The sequence below is a fragment of the Halichoerus grypus genome, chromosome 9 (genome assembly GCF_964656455.1).
Source record: "Halichoerus grypus chromosome 9, mHalGry1.hap1.1, whole genome shotgun sequence".
In the NCBI taxonomy this organism is placed as follows: Eukaryota; Metazoa; Chordata; class Mammalia; order Carnivora; family Phocidae; genus Halichoerus; species Halichoerus grypus.
In genome coordinates this window covers 115,183,526-115,201,750 of record NC_135720.1, presented here as the reverse complement: position 1 = coordinate 115,201,750, position 18,225 = coordinate 115,183,526, and the positions used below count along the sequence as shown (strand labels likewise).

Below are 18,225 nucleotides of genomic sequence, written 5' to 3'. Positions count from 1 at the left end.
AACATAAAATGTATTATTTGTTTCAGATGTACAGGTCTGTGCTTCAACAGTCTTACACAATTCACAGCGCTCACCATGTGTTCTCTATTTTTAATGAAGAAAGTTTAATATAGATCCATCAGATCTAATTTTATACTGTTGGAATATCTTCTGTGATCATACTTATTTTTGTCCACTGAGAAAAGTAAATTAAAGTCACCTAATACTAATTAAATTAAAGTCACCTAATACATTTCTGAATATTTTCCTTGCATCTACCTTAATTTCAGCTTTATGAGAGTTCCTTATATGCTATCTAGAATTTAAATGCACATCTCTTACATATCCATTATGAATTTTACACTTCACATTATAAAGTGCCTTCTTGTCTCACTCAACTTTTTCCATTTGAATTTCACCTGTTTAATAAAGGTGTTGTGATCTCTGCTTCCTTTTTATTTGCATTCTTTCGCTATGCTTTTCCCATCATTTTATTTTTTGAATAAATGAATGGACCTTTCTGAGTCACTCTATTTTAGGTGTGTTTTTTTGTATATTGCAAACAGCAGTTTTTCTTTCAATCTAACCTAAAACCATTTTTATTTTATATATCGGTTAAGCCCATTTACAGTTAACATAGCAAATAGATGCAGTGTAATTTGTGATTTGTAAGTAATATTATTTTGTTAAATATGCCATTTATATGAGTATATCTTTTAAAAAAATCTTTCATTGTGTCTCGTGTTTTCTAAATTGCAGTTTTTCAGATATTTTAAAAGGTGTATATTTTGGGGTTGTCCTGATAATTTTATTCTTATATAATACAATAAGTTTCCTCTTTCTTTAGATAGTTTCTATCAGTTTGAACATCATAAAAGTGCTAGCATACATCCTCTCCTCTCCTCTTCCATTTTCCTTGTGTTTACCTTTGTACTCTCAGTATGTTCTAAATACGAATACTTGTTTTACCCATTTTGTGAGATAGCTTTAGACTCCCAGATATTATAGACAAGGCCATAAATAAGCTTATTCTATATCCTTACTCATTTTTCCAATCTACAATTATTGAGAAATATGTTTCTGTTTGTCAATTTCTTCTAATTCTGACTATATTTTCCTACATATTTTGTGGTATCTTTGTTAGGTGTAGACTGAGTCTGTTTTAGTATAATGTTCTAGTGACATCTTGGTATCATTATCCAATGATCGTCTTTGTTTCTACCAATGCCTTTGCTCTTAGACTATATTTTTAGGTATCAAAGTAACGACAAACATTGTCTTCTGTTAGTGTCTGTTTCATATACCTTATTGCATGTTTTGGTTTTAAGCTTTTCATGTCTTTAGGTTTTCTTTGTGATTAATATGAAGAGCGTGTAACTGGATTTTGTGATCCCCTCCCACAGCTTCACTTTCTGCAGTTTCATGACATATGGTCAACTATCACCCACAAGTCAAGGATCCTCCTTCTGACATCAGAAAGTCAGAAGGTCAATGGTAGTCTAATGCTAGGTCACAATGCCTACATCACTCGCCTCACTTAATCTCATCACATAGTCATTTTATCATCTCACATCATCATAAGAAGGGTGAGCACAGTACAATAAGGTATTTTGAGAAAAAGAAACAATACATAACTTTTATTACAGTATATTGTTATATTTGTTCTATTTTATTATTAGTTACTATTGTTAATCTCTTACTGTGCCTAAATTACAAATTAAACCTTATTATAGGTATGTACATATAGAGAAAAGCAAAGTATACATGGAGTTCAGTTACTATCTGTGGTTTCAGGCATCCACTGGGGGGTCTTGGAACATATCCCCCACAGATAAGGGTAGGACAGCTATATTATTAATCCAATCTGAAAACCTCTTTAACTTCAAATTTAAGCTATTTACATTTATTAGGATTACTAAATTATCTAGATTTGTTTCTACTATTATTGTGTTTTCTATTTTGTTATGTTCTTTCTTTGCTTTTTTTTTCTCCTTTCATCACTTATATTAAATTGATTACATTTTTAAAGTACTCTCTAATTTCCTCTTACTGACTTAAGGATTTAAGATTTTATTTATTTATTTGACAGAGAGAGACACAGCGTGAGAGGGAACACAAGCAAGGGGAGCGTGAGAGGGAGAAGCAGGCTTCCCGCTGAGCGGGGAGCCTGACGCAGGGCTTGATCCCAGGACTCTGGGATCATGACCTGAGCCAAAAGCAGACGCTTAATGACCGAGCCACCCAGGCGCCCCCTGGCTTAAGGATTTTAAATTCTATTAGTTAAGAGTTACCCCTACACTTTTTAAAATTTTTTATTTAGGGGTACCTGGGTGGCTCAGTCGTTAAGCGTCTGCCTTCAGCTCAGGTCATGATCCCGGGGTCAAGCCCCGCATCGGGCTCCCTGCTTGGTGGGAAGCCTGCTTCTCCCTCTCCTGCTCCCCCTGCTTCTGTTCCCTCTCTCACTGTGTCTCTCTCTGTCAAATAAATAAATAAAATCTTTAAAAAAATAAAAAAAATAAAAATAAAATTTTTTATTTAAATTCAATTTAATTAACATATACTGCATTATTAGTTTCAGAGATAGAATTTAGTGATTCATCAGTTGCATATAACACCCAACACTCATCACATCAAGTGGCCTCCTTAACACCCATCACCCAATTACCCCATCCCCCTTCAGCAACCCTCAGTTTATTTCCTATAGTTAAGAGTCTCTTATGATTTGCCTTCCTCTCTGTTTTCATCTTATTTTATTTTTCCTTTCCTTCCCCTATGTTCATCTGTTTTGTTTCTTAAATTTCACATATGAGTGAAATCCTATGGTATTTGTCTTTCTCTGGCTGACTTATTCTGCTTAGCATAATACCCTCTAGTTCCATCCATGTCGTTGCAAATGGCAAGAATTCATTTTTTGATGGCTAATATTCCATTGTGTGTGTGTGTGTGTGTGTGTGTGTGTGTATACCACATCTTCTTTATCCATTCACCTGTCAATGGACATGTGGGCTTTCTCCACAGGTTGGCTATTGTGGACATTGCTGCTATAAACACTGGGGTGCAGGTGCCCCTTCAGTTCACTATGTTTGTATCCTTTGGGTAAATACCTAGTAGCGCAATTGCTGGGTTGTTGGGTAGTTCTATTTTTACCCCTATGTTTTTAACATAGCTACCTAAACTGGCAACATCCGAAGTTAAACTCTACCCTCTTCCCAAATAAGACAAAGGCTTTAGAATGTTTTACTTTATCTGCCTCATTCTCATGTTGTGATTGTTCTATCATGTTCTTAAATTTAATGGCCATAACTGTTAGTGATTTTTATAGTCATTTTTCATTCCTCATTCTGATTTACCAATATTTTAGACAGATGTTTTGTTGTTATTGTTGTGTGTGTGTGTGTGTGTGTGTGTGTGTTTCTCATCTTTGCTTCCTGTGTCCCAAATTTTCTTGCTGAATTTAGTATCCTTATGTAAGTGGTAATAAAAGAAAAACAAATGACAACTACCACATGATGTCACTTTTATCCATAAGATTGACAAAACCTAATTTAACAACACTCCATATTGATGAGAATGTGGGAAAACAGATAAATTCATATATTGCTGATGGAACTGTGCATGAATACAACCTCTATGAAGGCAATTTTGCAACATATATCAATATTAGTAAAGTATATACAATTGGACTCAGCAACTCCCCCTTTAGAATTTTATCCTATGGATATTCTTGCACATATGTATTATAATGTCTATACAAGGCATTGCTTATAATAGCTAAAGACTTCCAGTAACCTAATTACCCATCAATAGGAGAAGACAAGCTAAATGAAATACGGTACTTCCATAAAATAGAATGCTATATAGTCATATATTTCTAAGTATAAAAACTAAAGTTCAGAACAGTGGATCTAAGGACCTGCTATTTGTAAAAATAGGGAACAAGAACGTATATACATATTTGCTTAAATATACATGAAATTTCCCTAGAAGGATAAACATAAAGCTTGGAGCATGGATTGTGTATGCAATCTCACATATACATCGAGAAAAGTAAAATTAACCCTTGTTTCCCATGGCAAACCTTTTTGTGGCTTCCTCTGCATACCTTTTTGTGGCTTTTGAATTTTAAATCACATTAATATATTGCCTATTCACATAAATTATATCTTTAAGAAAGAATAGTAGGAGGGTAAGCAGATAGAGGGAGTATAGGCAACTCTTTTGAGGAGTTTTGTAGTAAAGCTGGGCAGAGTCCACCTTTTCCAAGCTTTGTGACCCAGGCAATGTGCCTAAACCTCCATTTTCTCATTCTTAGAATTGATATAGTAATATCTGCCACATAGGATTATCTTGAAGAAAAAGTACAAAGATATATGTCAGGCACTTAGCATAGCACTTGAATGATTATTGTCATTAAAGTTATTACAATTCATAAGTCCATAAAACTCTAGGTTCAAAACCCAGTATTTCCTAGGATCACTAGATGGGCATCAGACTCAATCAGATGGGTGCTTTTTTGGCTCACTCAGCACCAAAAACCGGGAAAATCTTTGTTTTCCTTGCTCCCTACTCCTTTCTCCAAAATTCTGACAACTGCACTCTTCCTCCTCTTGAACCACACTGCCATGTGGCCTGCAGGTGGGCTACCTACTCTGCTGGGGAACAAAGGACTTGAAATTCAACACCATTTCCACACTGGGCAAAGCAGATGGGGTGGGAGGTTGTCTAGGGGCTCCAAAGAAATCTATGAGAGTTTCTTAGGTTTACCCTCTCCATTCATACCATCCTTTGGCAAGAGTAAAATACGACCAAATGGGAAAGATGCCGAAAGTAAGTGACAAGAAGGGGAAGTTAAGGGGCTGGCAGATCAAATGGTGTTGGAGGGGAGGGGAGGTGAATGAAAAGAACTAGAACTCGGGAACAGACTAGAATTACCCATATCTGTGGCTACCAGACAGACCACACTTGTAGGCATTTGCCGAAGTTCCACTCTTTGACCTCCAGGGAACATTTCCAGAATGTGTCCCTGACATAAGGCCTACTTGGGAGATTCCCTGAAATAACCAACTTTCGAGATATCCTAAGATCCTGAGGTCTGCTGCATCTTTCTGAACTGCCCATCTGGATGCCTGAGTTTTCTTCCCAGCTCAATCACTGAGTAGCCCTGTGATTTCAGGCCAGTTTTCCTTTCTGTAAAGTAAGATTTGACTGCTATGTTACTTTTAAGATGCCTTCCAGGCTTAAACTATTAGGAGTCTATGGGTGTCATACTGAGGATAGCAAAGAATTTTAACAGATCATCTTCTTCCATGAGGGCAACAGTTTCCCTAAGGTTGGGAGATATAGGAATGATTATTCCCATTGTATAAGTAGAGGAAGGATGTTTGGTTGAAAGGGGAAGGAATTAGGCCAGACTTCTCTCTTCCGTGGGTATTTCAATATTCGAGACACAAACAGCAGAATGAAGCAAAGGCTTATCTGCATGAAAAAGCTCCCTACTCTCACCCTGCCTCGTTCCCAACAGTTACCAGGCAGAAAAAAAAAAAAAAAATGCAAAACAGAAGTTCTGGCTAGTTCATTGCTAGAGCTGGAAAGTACCTGGTGTTTCTGGGAATGTGAAAGTTTCTCTTTCCTAGAATAGGAACCTTCAAAGGTAAGTCCCTCCCAAAAGGCAGTAATGTACACAGCTCTGAATTTTCAGTGGTTGGCATATAGAGAGGACAGAGAAGATTTACTCATTTGTGCAACAGACATTGGCTTATTGTCTGCTATGAATCGACAACCTGTACCAGGTTGTCAGTATAAAGCTTAATAAGACATATGGCCTTCCCCCCAGGAGCTCATGGTCTAGTGGGATAACAGAGAGGTGGGAGGATAAGGAGTTTATTACAGGCTGTGAAATAGGTAAACGCTCGGGTGATAGAAGCACATGGAAAGGACACTTTCTCCAGACTGAGATTAGGAAAGGCTTCCTGGAAGACCTGATCCCTGAGTTAAGCCTTGAGGGACTTGGGGTAAATCGGGAAGGGTGGTTCAGGAAACAGCAAGAACACACCATATGCAAAGGCACAAAGGCATGAGGAGGGCAGTAAGTTTGCTGCAGGAGCTCAATGCAACAGGAAAGGGTGCTGCAAATGAGCTGCACAACCTTGCATGCTGTGAGGAAGATCTGAGCAGAAAGGAATGAAGAGCGCTTGAAGGACTTTACGGAAGTGACGTCATCTTATGTGTCTGCTAGAAAGAAAAATTACTTCACAAAGAATGGCTGGAAAAGGTGAACCAACGGTGGGGAAACCTCTTTGGAAATGAGATCGTCTTAAGACTAAATGAAAGTTATAATAACAATGGAACTAGAGAGAAGGCAGTGGATTCAGAGCTATTTACTGGATCTGAGTATGAATTCGAGATTATGAACACATGATGTTATATAATTTATTGGTTGAGATTGTGGACCTGGGTCAGGCCTGGATTCAACTCCAACTCCACCACTGTATAACCTTGGAAAAGTTATTTAATCTCTTTGAGACTCAGTTTCCTCATCTGTAAGATGGGGATAATAATAATCAACCTCATAGGGTTGAGGAAAAGGACTAAATATGATAATGCCTGAAAAACATCTAGCATAGTTCCTATTCATATTAAAACTCTATAAATGGTAGATATTACCAATGTTTTATTAACACTGTTAATTAGGAAACTGTGCTCTACCCCTCCATACCCTAACTTCCCCCAAAATATCAGATATCAGTGCAAATGGAGAAAGATACAGAAAGGCAACCTCATGAATATTTATATCATATTGGCTAATATTTATCTCAAAGAACAAATAAGACACGATAGGTAGCTGGCAAAATAGTAGCTATGGTGACCTCTGGGAAGTGAAACAAGGGTTAGTTTTATTTTTCTTGATGCATATGTGCTATTTACATAATAAGGAAAATATTTTTAAATAGATGTATTATATGCCACAATACACTACTCAGCACGAGGGAAATGGTGTTAGAAACAGACGGCACGCCCCTCCCCCTCACTCCCAGCCCCAGTAGGAGCACACATGGTCCAAACTCCCACCCTGCCTCCAGCTCCATGAACAACTACCGAGGGGCACAAGCCCAGGGAAACTCCGAGCATGAGCTACTGTGGGTCACAGAGATGGCCATGAGAAGGGCCCCGGGGACGGGGCCTCAGTCCTCCAGTAGCTGCTGCGCCAGGCGGGAATAGAGGTCCTGGCCCTCCATGAGCTGTGCGTGCTCCAGCAGCTCTCCCTGCCTGAGCACCAGGATCTGGTCAGCACTCTGCACCGTCTGCAGCCTGTGAGCGATCACCAGCACAGTTCGGTCCCCATGGGATTTCCAGTCCTGCAGCTGAAGGGGGAGGATCATAATGCCTCAGAAAGGGAGGAACAGGGGCACTTGGGTGGCTCAGTTGCTTACGTATCTGCCTTAGGCTCAGGTTATGATCCCAGGATCCTGGGATCAAGGCCCAAGTTGGGCTCCCTGCTCATCAGGGAGTCTGCTTCTCCCTCTCCCTCTGCTGTTCACCCTGCTTGAGCTCTCTCACTTGCGCTCTCTCTCTCTCTCTCAAATAAATAAATAAAATCTCTAAAAAAAAATAAATAAATAGGGGCGCCTGGATGGCTCAGTTGTTAAGCGTCTGCCTTTGGCTCAGGTCATGATCCCAGGGTCCTGGGATAGAGTCCCGCATCGGGCTCCCTGCTCAGCAGGGAATCTGCTTCTCCTGCTCCTCCCCCCACTTGTCCTCTCTGTCTCTGTCTCTTTTAAATAAATAAAAGCTTAAAAAAAATAATAATAAAGGTAAGAACAGGATGGGCACCATATCCCAACTGGGCACCATGTCTTGTGGCATAGGGTAAAGAAGGCGTGGAAGATGAGAAAGTCGGAAAGAGTGGACGATAGAGTCTGCACTGCCCTTCACTCTCAGCTGTCCTACTGCAGGAGGCACATAGAAAAGGGAGCTGTGGACAAAGAGGGGGTGTTCCCACACCGCATACTCTCCATTCCACTCCCCACCCCCTGCAAAAGCACAGATACTCTTCCATTCGTCTTGCCTCTGCCCAATTCTGCATAGGCTGCTCCTTCAACCGTGCTGCTCAGGTCCCACTGCCCCGCCCTCCCACACCGGTACTCACGGCCTGCTCACACTGGACATCCAGGGCGCTGGTGGCTTCATCCAGGATGAGGACTCGTGGGTCCCGCACTAGGGCCCGGGCAATGGCCAGACACTGTTTCTGTCCCACAGCCAACTGGTTCCCCTTCTCCCCTACATCTGAGGAAACGGAGAAATACCTTTCCTCAGACACAAGTGGCCACGACAACATCCTCCCCATGAGCGCGGGCAAGTGCACAGCTCGTCTTTCCACCAGCACCCATCAGGAGACATGAGAGCCGGTGTCAGGAGGGCAGGGGCGGACACCTGCTGGGGCTGCCCTCGGAGAGGGAGCACAACTACCCTGTGGCCGTTGGGAACAAAGTCTCCTGAACAGGACGGGCAACTAGAGAGCTCCTGGTGCTGGGGAAGGCGGGGAAGTGGGAGCCGAGCAAAGGGCAAGGAAAGAGCAGACACAACCCGCACCCCCAAGAAGCAGCTCCAGTTCCTCTTCTGACTGAAGATACCTGTATACAGTCCATGCTCCATCTCCTGTATGAAGCCCGCCGCGCTGGCCGCCTGGGCAGCTGCCATCACCTTCTCATCACTGCAGCTCTTCAGCCCGTACGCAATGTTGTCCCTCACAGAACCAGAGAAGAGCACAGGCTCCTGCCCCACCGAAGTCACCTGTGCAGAGGGAGGGGATGGGAGCGGGGGACGGTGCGTCAACCCCCATGGCAGGGATCCTCTTTTCCTCCTGGTCTAGCTCCCTCAGAATGGGCTCCTTGTGTTTATTCCCACGGCTCTCCCACACTCTCTGCACACGCTTCTTCCCTCCTAGCTCCTGTCCCTCTTCTTCCTCCGCCACCACCCACCTGTCGGTGCAGGTAGCAGTGTTCATACTGGGAGATGGGCTTCCCATCCAGCAGCAGCCTTCCCCCCGTGGGCTGGTACAGATTCTGCAGCAAGGCGGCCACTGTGCTCTTCCCGGACCCATTGGGCCCCACCAGAGCCGTCATCTGGCCAGGTCGTAGGGTGAACGTCAGCCCCTAGAAACGCCAGGAAACAGTCAGAGGCTTGCCTCAGGGCCCTCCCCGTCCCGTTCTGCCGGAGGGAAGATCCACTTCTCAGAGGCAAAGGATCTACAGGCCGTGCTGCCCGGGAGCGAGGGGCCCGGGTTCCCTCCCCGCGGCCCCTTTCAGGCAGGCACCTTGAGCACAGGCTGGTCGGGGCGGTTGGGATACGCGAAGGAGACGTCTTGGAATTCCACCAGCCCCCGCAGAGTGGGAGGGGCCAGCGTCCCGGGCGGAGGCAGCTTGGGCTTTCGGTCCAGGTACTGAAACACCTTCTCCGCAGCCCCGACGTTGCTGAGCATATCGCCACACATGTAAACCAGGGCCTGGAAAACAGGAACAGAGGGGTCAGCTTCATCAGAAACCAGCTCCCCAGCTCCTCCCTGCCACACACCGCCGGGCCAAGCTTCTCCTCCCCTCATCCAAAAAGGATTCCCTACCCCTAAATGTGCAATTCAGATGGAATTTAAAGGCAACCCAATACCCCAGCAATGTAAAGGATGGAGAGGTCCATACTTAATTTGCAATGTAAAGGATGGAGAGGTCCATACTCCTCCCGTTCAGCGCTACTTCTATTCCCAGACCTTCCAATGCCCGTTAGGTATTACTCGCGCACAGCTCTGTTTTGCCTAGCTGGACAGGGTGCTCCTTAAAAGCAGGCATGGTGCCCACCTCATCTTTGCAGCCACCAGAGTGCCTAGCCCAGCTCTCCATACATAAAAGATGATTCACAAATATCTAGGAAAATTATAAAATAACGACCAAGATGAAGTAACTAATTATTTTTGAAAACTGGCAAATATAGGGAAAGAACTAAATGCTATTCTGCCTTTCCTACTCAAACTGTACCAGTGGGTTACCAAAGAGTAGACGAGGGTAAGTCTCCCTGGATAGATGTATTCAAGCTAATAAGTGGAGGAATGGTAGTGTCACCGTCTTGCAACCCCTCATGATTTTAATGGATCTAGGCACTGGGCGTTAATGGCTGATCCTACCAGACATACACGAGAGAGATATATGTCATATATACACATATGTTACATGGATGAGACAAGTGGAAATATAACCCCTGTATTTGATGAATTTTAGGAATTACTGTTATACTTTTTTGGTGTGAGAAGGGCTTCGTGGTTATATTTTTTTAATGTTTATGTTTTAGAGATACGCCCTGATGCATTTACAGATAAAACTACATCTTGAATTTGCTTCAGAATCATATGGGTGGGGATACAGTTGAAACAGAATGGCCATCAGTTGATAACTTTAAAGCAGGTGATGTGTACATGCAGGTTCATTATGGTTTATCTTTTTTTTTTTTTTTTTTTGCGTATGTTTGAAATTCTCCATAATACAATGAGTTGGGATTTTGTTTGGTTTTGTATTTTTTTTTAAGATTTCATTTATTTATTTGAGAGAGAGAATGAGATAGAGAGAGAGCATGAGATGGGGGAGGGTCAGAGGGAGAAGCAGACTCCCTGCTGAGCAGGGAGCCCGATGCAGGACTCGATCCCGGGACTCCAGGATCATGACCTGAGCCGAAGGCAGTCGCTTAACCAACTGAGCCACCCAGGCGCCCTGGTTTTGTATTTTTAAGGGGTGCAAATAAAGGCCAAGGCCCAGAGGCCAGAAAGAAAAACAGGGGGGGCCATGGGGAGGGGAAGAGTATGCCCAGGCTCCTGACTCACCTGCACATAATGGTCCGTGTCCTCCTGGTAGAGCAGGAAGGAGAGCAGCCCACCTTGGGTGAGGTCCCCAGCTAGGATCTGCTGCAGTCCACAGTTCAGCATCAGCACCTGCATTCCCAAGTGCAGCATCTGCAGGGCAAGAAGAAAGCACTAAGAAAGAGTCCACTCCTACCACACTGAGCAGCGGGGACCCCATTGCCTTCCCTGCCCCTCCCTGGCTCCTAGCCCCAGCCACGCAGCCTCCTCACCCTCTGAAAGAGTAAGTAGAGGGCACGTTCCAGGTCTCGTTGCCACCACAGCTGCCGGCACCGCTCCAGGGCCTCCTTATAGAGACAGCTCTCATGCTCCTCAGCCCCAAAACTGCGCACCGTCTGCAGCCCTCCAACTGCCTCCCGAACCACCTGTCCTGCTCTCGCCACAGCATTCTGGATCTCCTGAAGCACTGCCTGCAAAAGTGAGCCAGGGGGTATAAGGGGCTGATGGGGCAGAAGACAGGAGACCACCCCATGTCTCATCCCTGCCCCGGGGATGCTCCCCCGAGCTACCTAAAACTATCTAACCATCCTCTTTCCCTCTTCCTTACATTTCTTTCCAGAAGGACTAATGAGAGTAGAGAGGGAGGGAACAAAATGTTACGGAGCTCTCAGTGCTGGGTAGTGTAGGGGATACAGGTGATTTTTGCTCCTTCATTTAAGGGAAGTCACAACACCTTCGGCATCTGAATGAAGGCAGAAGGGATCATTTTCCTAAGTGGCCGCAGCTAGTTAACAAAAGGTGGGAATGTAACTCAAAATGGATCAAAAACCTAAACCAGAGCTAAAACCATAAAACTCTTAGAAGAAAACATCAGGGCAAAGCTTCATGACACTAGATTTGGTGATGATTTCTTGGATATAAACCTAAAGCACAGGCAACAAAAGAAAAAAACAGATAAATTGGTCTTCATCAAAATTAAAAACTTTTGTGTATCAAAGGACTCTATCCACAGAAAAGGAACCCCACTGAATGGGAGAAAACATTTCCCAAATCATGTATCTGATAAGGGGCTAATACCCAGAATAGTGAAAGAAGTCCTACAATTCAACAAGTAAAACACAACGCAATTTAAAAAATGAGCAAAGAACTTAGACATTTCTCCAAAAAAGATATAAAAATGGCCAACAACCACGTGAAAAGATGTTCAACACCGCTAGTCATTAGGGAAATGCAAATCAAAACCATGGTGAGCTATCACCTCATAAAAATTAGGATGGCTGTTATTTTTTTAGAAAGTGGTGCATGTAGGTATACAGCAGAATTTTACTCAGCCATAAAAAAGAAGGAAATCCTGCCATTTGAAACAACATGGATGGACCCTGAGGGCATTATGCTAAGTGAAATAAGCCAGACAGAAGACAGATACTGTATGATCTCATTTATATGTGCCATCTAAAGAAAAAAAAATTCACAGAAAAAGAGATCAGATTTGTAGTTACCAGAGACCAGAGACAGGGGTGGGGATTGATTGGAGGAAGGTGGTCAAAAGGTACAAACTTCCAGTTATAAGATAAATAAGTACTGGGGAATGTAATAAAGAAGAAACAAACAGAAGATAACAAGTGTTGGAGAAGGATGTGGAGAAATCGAAACCCTTGTGTATTGCCAAGGGGAATGTAAAATGGTGCAGGCGCTGTGAAAACAGAGGCAGCTCTTCCAAATATTAAAAATAGAATTACCATAGGATCCAGCAATTCTACCTCTGGGTATATACCCAAAAGAACTGAAAGCAGAGACTCGAACAGATATTTGTACACCCATGTTCACAGCAGCATTATTCACAAGAGCCAACAAGTGGAAGCAACCCAAGCATCCAGCAACAGAGGAATGGATAAACAAAATGTGGTCTACGCATCAATGGAGTAATAGCCTTAAAAAGGATGAAAATTCTGACATGTGCTACAACAGGGATGAACCTGGAGGACATTACGCTAAATGAAATAAGCCAATCACAAAAAGACAAATACTGGATGATCCCACTTACATGAGATACCTAGAGTAATCAAATTCATAGAGACAGAAAATAGACTGGTCATTGTCAGGGGCTGGGAGAAGGGGAAGTGGGGAGTTATTATTTAATAGGTACCAAGTTTCAGCTTGGGAAGATGAAGAAAGTTCTGGAGATGGATGGTGGTGATCCTTGCACAACAGTGTGAACGTACTTAATGCCACTGACATGGCACAATTAAAAATAGTAAAAATGGTAAATTTTATGTTATGTATACTTTTTTTTTCATAGCTATCTTTGGATCTTTATTTTCCCACATAAATTTTTTTATTAACATATAATATATTATTTGTTTCAGAGGTACAGGTCTGTGATTCAACAGTCTTACACAATTCACAGCGCTCACCATAGCATATACCCTCCCCAATGTCTATCACCCAGCCACCCCATCCCTCCCACCCCCCACCACTCCAGCAACCCTCAGTTTGTTTCCTGAGATTAAGAGTCTCTTATGGTTTGTCTCCCTCTCTGGTTTCATCTTATTTCATTTTTCCCTCCCTGTCCCTATGATCCTCTGTCTTGTTTCTCAAATTTCACATGTCAGTGAGATCGTATGATAATTGTGACTGGCTTCACTTAGCATAATCCCCTCCAGTTCCATCCATGTCATTGCAAATGTTATGTATACTTTACCACTATTTTTCTAAAAAGAGAGAAAGCGGAGCTGATATTCAGACTCAGGACTTCCTGACTGCACTTTCTACTTTCTCTACACTCCATCCAAATTCCTTTCTAATCAGGGGAAAACTCTATCTAAAAATCCTCTAAGACAGCATTTTTAATCTTTTGTGGGGAAGGTATGGACAGACCCCTTTGAGAATTTGGTAAGAAGCTATCCTGCTCCCACCTCCTACACTGTTGGTGGGAATGCAAGCTGGTGCAGCCACTCTGGAAAACAGTGTGGAGGTTCCTCAAAAAGTTGAAAATAGAGCTACCCTATGATCCAGCAATTGCACTACTGGGTATTTACCCCAAATATACAAATGGAGGGATCCAAAGGGGAATGTGCACCCCGATGTTTATAGCAGCAATGTCCACAATAGCCAAACTGTGGAAAGAGCCAAGATGTCCATCGACAGATGAATGGATAAAGAAGATGTGGTATATATATACAATGGAATATTATGCAGCCATCAAAAGGAATGAGAGCTTGCCATTTGCAATGACGTGGATGGAACTGGAAGGTATTATGCTGAGCAAAATAAGTGAATCAGAGAAAGACATGTATCATATGATCTCACTGATATGAGGAATTCTTAATCTCAGGAAACAAGCTGAGGGTTGATGGAGTAGTGGGGGGTTGGAGGGATGGGGTGGCTGGGTGATAGACACTGGGGAGGGTATGTGCTATGGTGAGCGCTGTGAACTGTGTAAGACTGTTGAATCACAGACCTGTACCTCTGAAACAAATAATACATTATATGTTTAAAAAAAAAAAAGAAGAAGAAGAAGAAGAAGAAGAAGAAGATAGCAGGAAGGGAAAAATGAAGGGGGGGAAATCAGAGGGGAGAGGAACCATGAGAGATGATGGACTCTGAGAAATAAACTGAGGGTTCTAGAGGGGAGGGGGTGAGGGGATGGGTCACCCTGGTGATGGGTATTAAGGAGGGCACATACTGCATGGAGCACTAGGTGTTATACGCAAACAATGAATCATGGAACACTACATCAAAAACTAATGATGTAATGTATGTTGATTAACATAACATAATAATAAAAAGAAATAAAATGAGGCTTATAATAGTGGGGAAAAAAAAAAGAAGTTATCCTGTTCCCAGAAAAATGTTCCCTCTTCTTCTCTCTCTCTCTCTCTCTCTCTCTCTCTCTCTCTCTCACACACACACACACACACACACTTACATAAAATCCCAGGGGTCAGCGCCCTTCTCAGGCCTGTCAGAACTGCTGCTCTTGAGGCTGAGAAGAGAAGACCTCTGGGAGAGTTTTCTTCTGCCCTGGGGATCCCCTACCACCCCCACATACCTGACGGCGGACGTCGTGCACTTTTTGAGCCGTTACTGCCAGAGGCACCTTGAGCAGAGAGAGGAGGGCGAGTCGCGGGGACAGGCTGAGCATGAAGCTGTACAGCCCCACCACTTTGACCAGGCTTCGCAAGAACACGTTGGCGTTAAGAGCAAGCCAGCTGCTCATCAATTTGGTATCCGAGTTCAGCCTCGAATTCAGCTCCCCTGGGGACAACAGGGCCGGTGAGGAAACCATGCGTAATGCAGAACCCCCAGAGACTGACCCCAACCCTCCCCATTAACACAGGCCTGTCTTCTAAACACCACCCCCCCGCCCCCCGTCACCACAGAGACTGGGGAAGGCGACTTCACTGCCCCATCCCAAAAGAGAACTCAGCAGCTCCTCAGCAGCGCCTGGCACAGTGAGCGCAAGAGAGGCTATTTACGGGCTGGAGGGTAACTGAGGGGCAAGAAATGTCCAGGGGAATCCCAGACCCGGACTCCAGGCCCCACCTGTCTTAGTATCCTGGAAGAAACTGAGGTCCTGGCGCAGAAGGGAGGAGAAAAGCAGCTGCCGGACGCGCACATTGATTCTGGACATGGTGAAGATGAAGCAGCTTCCCCGGCAGCCGGCACACAGTGAGCTGTGGGGGAGGGAGGGAACGGAGATGAAGGGGACACAGGTGCACAGGAGGGAATGAGTGCGAGAAGCAGAGGAGAAAGCACAGAATGAAAAGAAATACAAGGCTGGGGAAAGTGTACCATGAGAGGCAGAAGAGAGGCAGAGAGAGGGAGACAAGGGGAGGGGCCGGAATAAACAGAGGGAAGAAAAACAGGACAGGAAGAGCTAGATGTGGGAACAAAATCATAACACATACAAATTCACGAGTATCTGTGGAGCTCACTCCGTGCTAGACCCAGGGAAGACTATAACAGAAATGAAGAGATGTTGTCCAGAGAAATAGCCTATGGTCTCCTTCAGTGCTGTCCCTCTACTCTCCCCCTCTGTCTTGGTCTCTTTCCTCCCCCCAAAGTCCTTCTTCCTACTTTATTGTAGGAACTGCAGCAATGAATTCCCTTGCCCTCTGCTTCTCTGGAGCCCTGGAGACATGCTGTTCCCTCATCTCTATTGTCCCTGGAGTTGAGCATTCCTCTTAGGCCAACCATTTATACAACTAAACTTAAAGGGAAAATGTGAAAACATAGAAGCAAGTATTTCACAAAATATGGTTTCTGTGTTTAGAAGGTTGCTGGGCTAGTCAGACATAAAATGAGGAGAGTTTGAACTCCAGCGATCACAGTGAGAATGGCCAGAAAAGCGCCACAGGAGAAATACTTTGAAAGCAGAAAATGATGGGGCTAGTGTCTGAACATCAGAAAGGCACCAACAATACTGATGCTTGGAGCCCAGGAAACTGATTGTTTCGTACATGGGAATAAAAGAGGGAGGCACTTTCAACAAGACCAGGAGGGAGTGTGATACATTTGAAGCTCTGGGTGTGTGGACTGTAAGATGACAGTGGGTTGTCCAATGGGAATGTCAAGAAGACAACTGGACTACAAGACTAGAGCTGGGTGTAGAAATATGGGTCTGGGAGTCACTTCTGAGGAACTGGTTCCAGCAAAGAGTAGCAAGTGTGGATTAGAAGCATAATGTTGGGTAAATATGGTGAATGAAAGAATGAACGGACGAATGTGTGAAATAGAATGGCGAATAAACAAATTCACACATATTTTGGTTAAAGTATTTTATGCTTCGTGTACTAAAGGATCTGAAAACAGAGTTAGGAAATGCAAGGGGTCTGTAAAGATGAAGGGCTAGCAAATGAACCCAATCAAGCATCACCTACCTCCCAATGGAGAAGAGACACATGAAAAAGATGGTGCTGGCAAAGGCATCAGGGTCGAAATCACCTCTCAGGATATCAATGACATGACCTGAATAGTAAGGGATGACTGTCTCACCTGAAAGAGGCATGAAGGAGAACAGATGATCATGCTGGCACCAAGGGCCTTTGCCCACCTCCAATTCCCAATGCCCTCTTCCTGACTCACCCAGCACGGCAATAATAAGGAAGAAGAAGGCTGCAACAAGATAAGGCACGTCCGGCCGGGAGAGCTTCAGCAGCCTCCACATCAAGTCTGTGTTGTTCTCCTGGCCCTGCTTCCTCTCCCGGGCTCCTGGGGAGCTCAGCAGAGCCCACATGGCCCAGCTTAGCCACGCAGCTGCATACCCCACCAGCAGCCAGCTCCAGGGGACTGAAGCCACTCTGACTGGGGGAGCACCCAAGGCCCTTGAGACCAGGGCCCTCAGGGAGAGAAACAGCGGGGTCCCCAGGCAGAGCGGGGGCAGCAGTGTTCCCACCAATCCCAGCAGTCCTCCCACCTTTAGCAGCCACCAGAGCCCTCCAAGTCGCAGGGTCCCCTCCAGCCACAGGCCTGGAAGCCCCGGGGGAAGGAGAGCCCCCAGAGTCCCCTGAAGCAGCCAGAGTAGAGCCAAGTCTGCCAGCAGCAGGAAGGCGCAGGGTCTCAGGTCAGGGAACCGCATGGTGTTATCTAGCGGTAGAAGATGAGGAATTACAGCGCTGGGGTCCCCATCCTCGCCCCTATGCTCACCACCCCGACTCCGCTCAACCCGTCCATCGGCTTCTCATTTTACCCACCCCTACCCTGAATGATCCCCTGGGTCCCCGGTGCCCATCAGTACGGCCCGCTTATGACAGAAGGCATTCTGCCTGTCAGAGGAAGCCTCATCCTTTAAAAAAAAAAAAAAAGTGACCCCCTCCCCGTACGCCCCACCCCCACCCGCCCGCCGCCGCCCAGTTCCGAGGAGCCGCCTTGCGGTCCCCGCCCGGCTCCCTTGCACTCTCTGGGAGGCCAGAGGGACGGGAGGCGGGGGGCGCGGAGTGGGTGGCTGGTTGGGATGCGTCGGTTAGCGCTCCAGGCTTCCGGCCGCACGAACTCACCGGCGGCGGCTTCGGGACTGCAGCTCCGGGGGGGCGTCTTTCGGCTACGTGCTGAGCACCGAGCTCTGAAATCCGCTCGCGCTGGCTCACCTTCGTTTCCCCCTTCTGTCTGCTGGCGGCACTCTGCAAGCGGGGGCGTCCCGGCGCCCGCCGCTTTCGCTTTCGCTTTCCCAGACCGGGCCCCGGTTCCGGGCAGGGCGGCCACCAGCGGCGGACGCGCGACACCTGCTGTCCGCGGAAGCCCGGGGCCGAGCCGGGCGCGCACGCGCCCCGCCCCGCAGTGAGCCTCTTGCGGTTAGCAACTGTTACTCTGGAAGGGAAAACTCCTGCAAGTGTTTTAAATTGTCATTAACTAAAACAAAGCTATTTCAAGGATTGAGATGTTTTGTAATTGGAGAACCACTGGATTTT

General features: G+C 45.2%; 1 protein-coding gene across 2 annotated transcripts; it reads right to left on the bottom strand.

The window, feature by feature from the left end:
• Nucleotides 1-3,479: 3,479 nt before the first annotated feature.
• Nucleotides 3,480-18,025, bottom strand: TAP2 (transporter 2, ATP binding cassette subfamily B member). Of its 2 annotated transcripts, XM_036072369.2 has the most exons (13): nucleotides 17,815-18,025; nucleotides 17,518-17,603; nucleotides 16,904-17,404; nucleotides 16,699-16,813; nucleotides 15,362-15,492; nucleotides 14,868-15,073; nucleotides 11,089-11,286; nucleotides 10,841-10,969; nucleotides 9,293-9,481; nucleotides 8,958-9,131; nucleotides 8,610-8,769; nucleotides 8,126-8,262; nucleotides 3,480-7,340 (listed from the first exon to the last, which is right to left on the bottom strand). In XM_036072369.2, exons 3-13 carry the CDS (start codon nucleotides 17,394-17,396, stop codon nucleotides 7,161-7,163), a joined length of 2,112 nt encoding a protein of 703 aa, XP_035928262.2. In that variant the 5' UTR covers nucleotides 17,397-17,404; nucleotides 17,518-17,603; nucleotides 17,815-18,025; the 3' UTR covers nucleotides 3,480-7,160. The 2 variants fall into 2 exon arrangements, with proteins under 2 accessions (XP_035928262.2, XP_035928260.2); XM_036072367.2 differs by lacking the exon at nucleotides 17,518-17,603 and having other exon boundaries at nucleotides 17,815-18,024.
• Between the last annotated feature and the right edge of the window lie 200 nt (nucleotides 18,026-18,225).

What these genes read in the sequence shown, in the direction of transcription:
- TAP2 (XM_036072369.2), bottom strand. Translation starts at nt 17,396, where the DNA reads ATGCGGTTCCCTGACCTGAGACCCTGCGCCTTCCTGCTGCTGGCAGAC. An exon ending in ACTGCTACCTGCACCGACAG is followed by an intron (nt 8,770 to 8,957) that starts GTGGGTGGTGGC and finishes CCCTCTGCACAG; the next exon opens with GTGACTTCGGTGGGGCAGGA. An exon ending in GGAGCATGGACTGTATACAG is followed by an intron (nt 8,263 to 8,609) that starts GTATCTTCAGTC and finishes CCGTTTCCTCAG; the next exon opens with ATGTAGGGGAGAAGGGGAAC.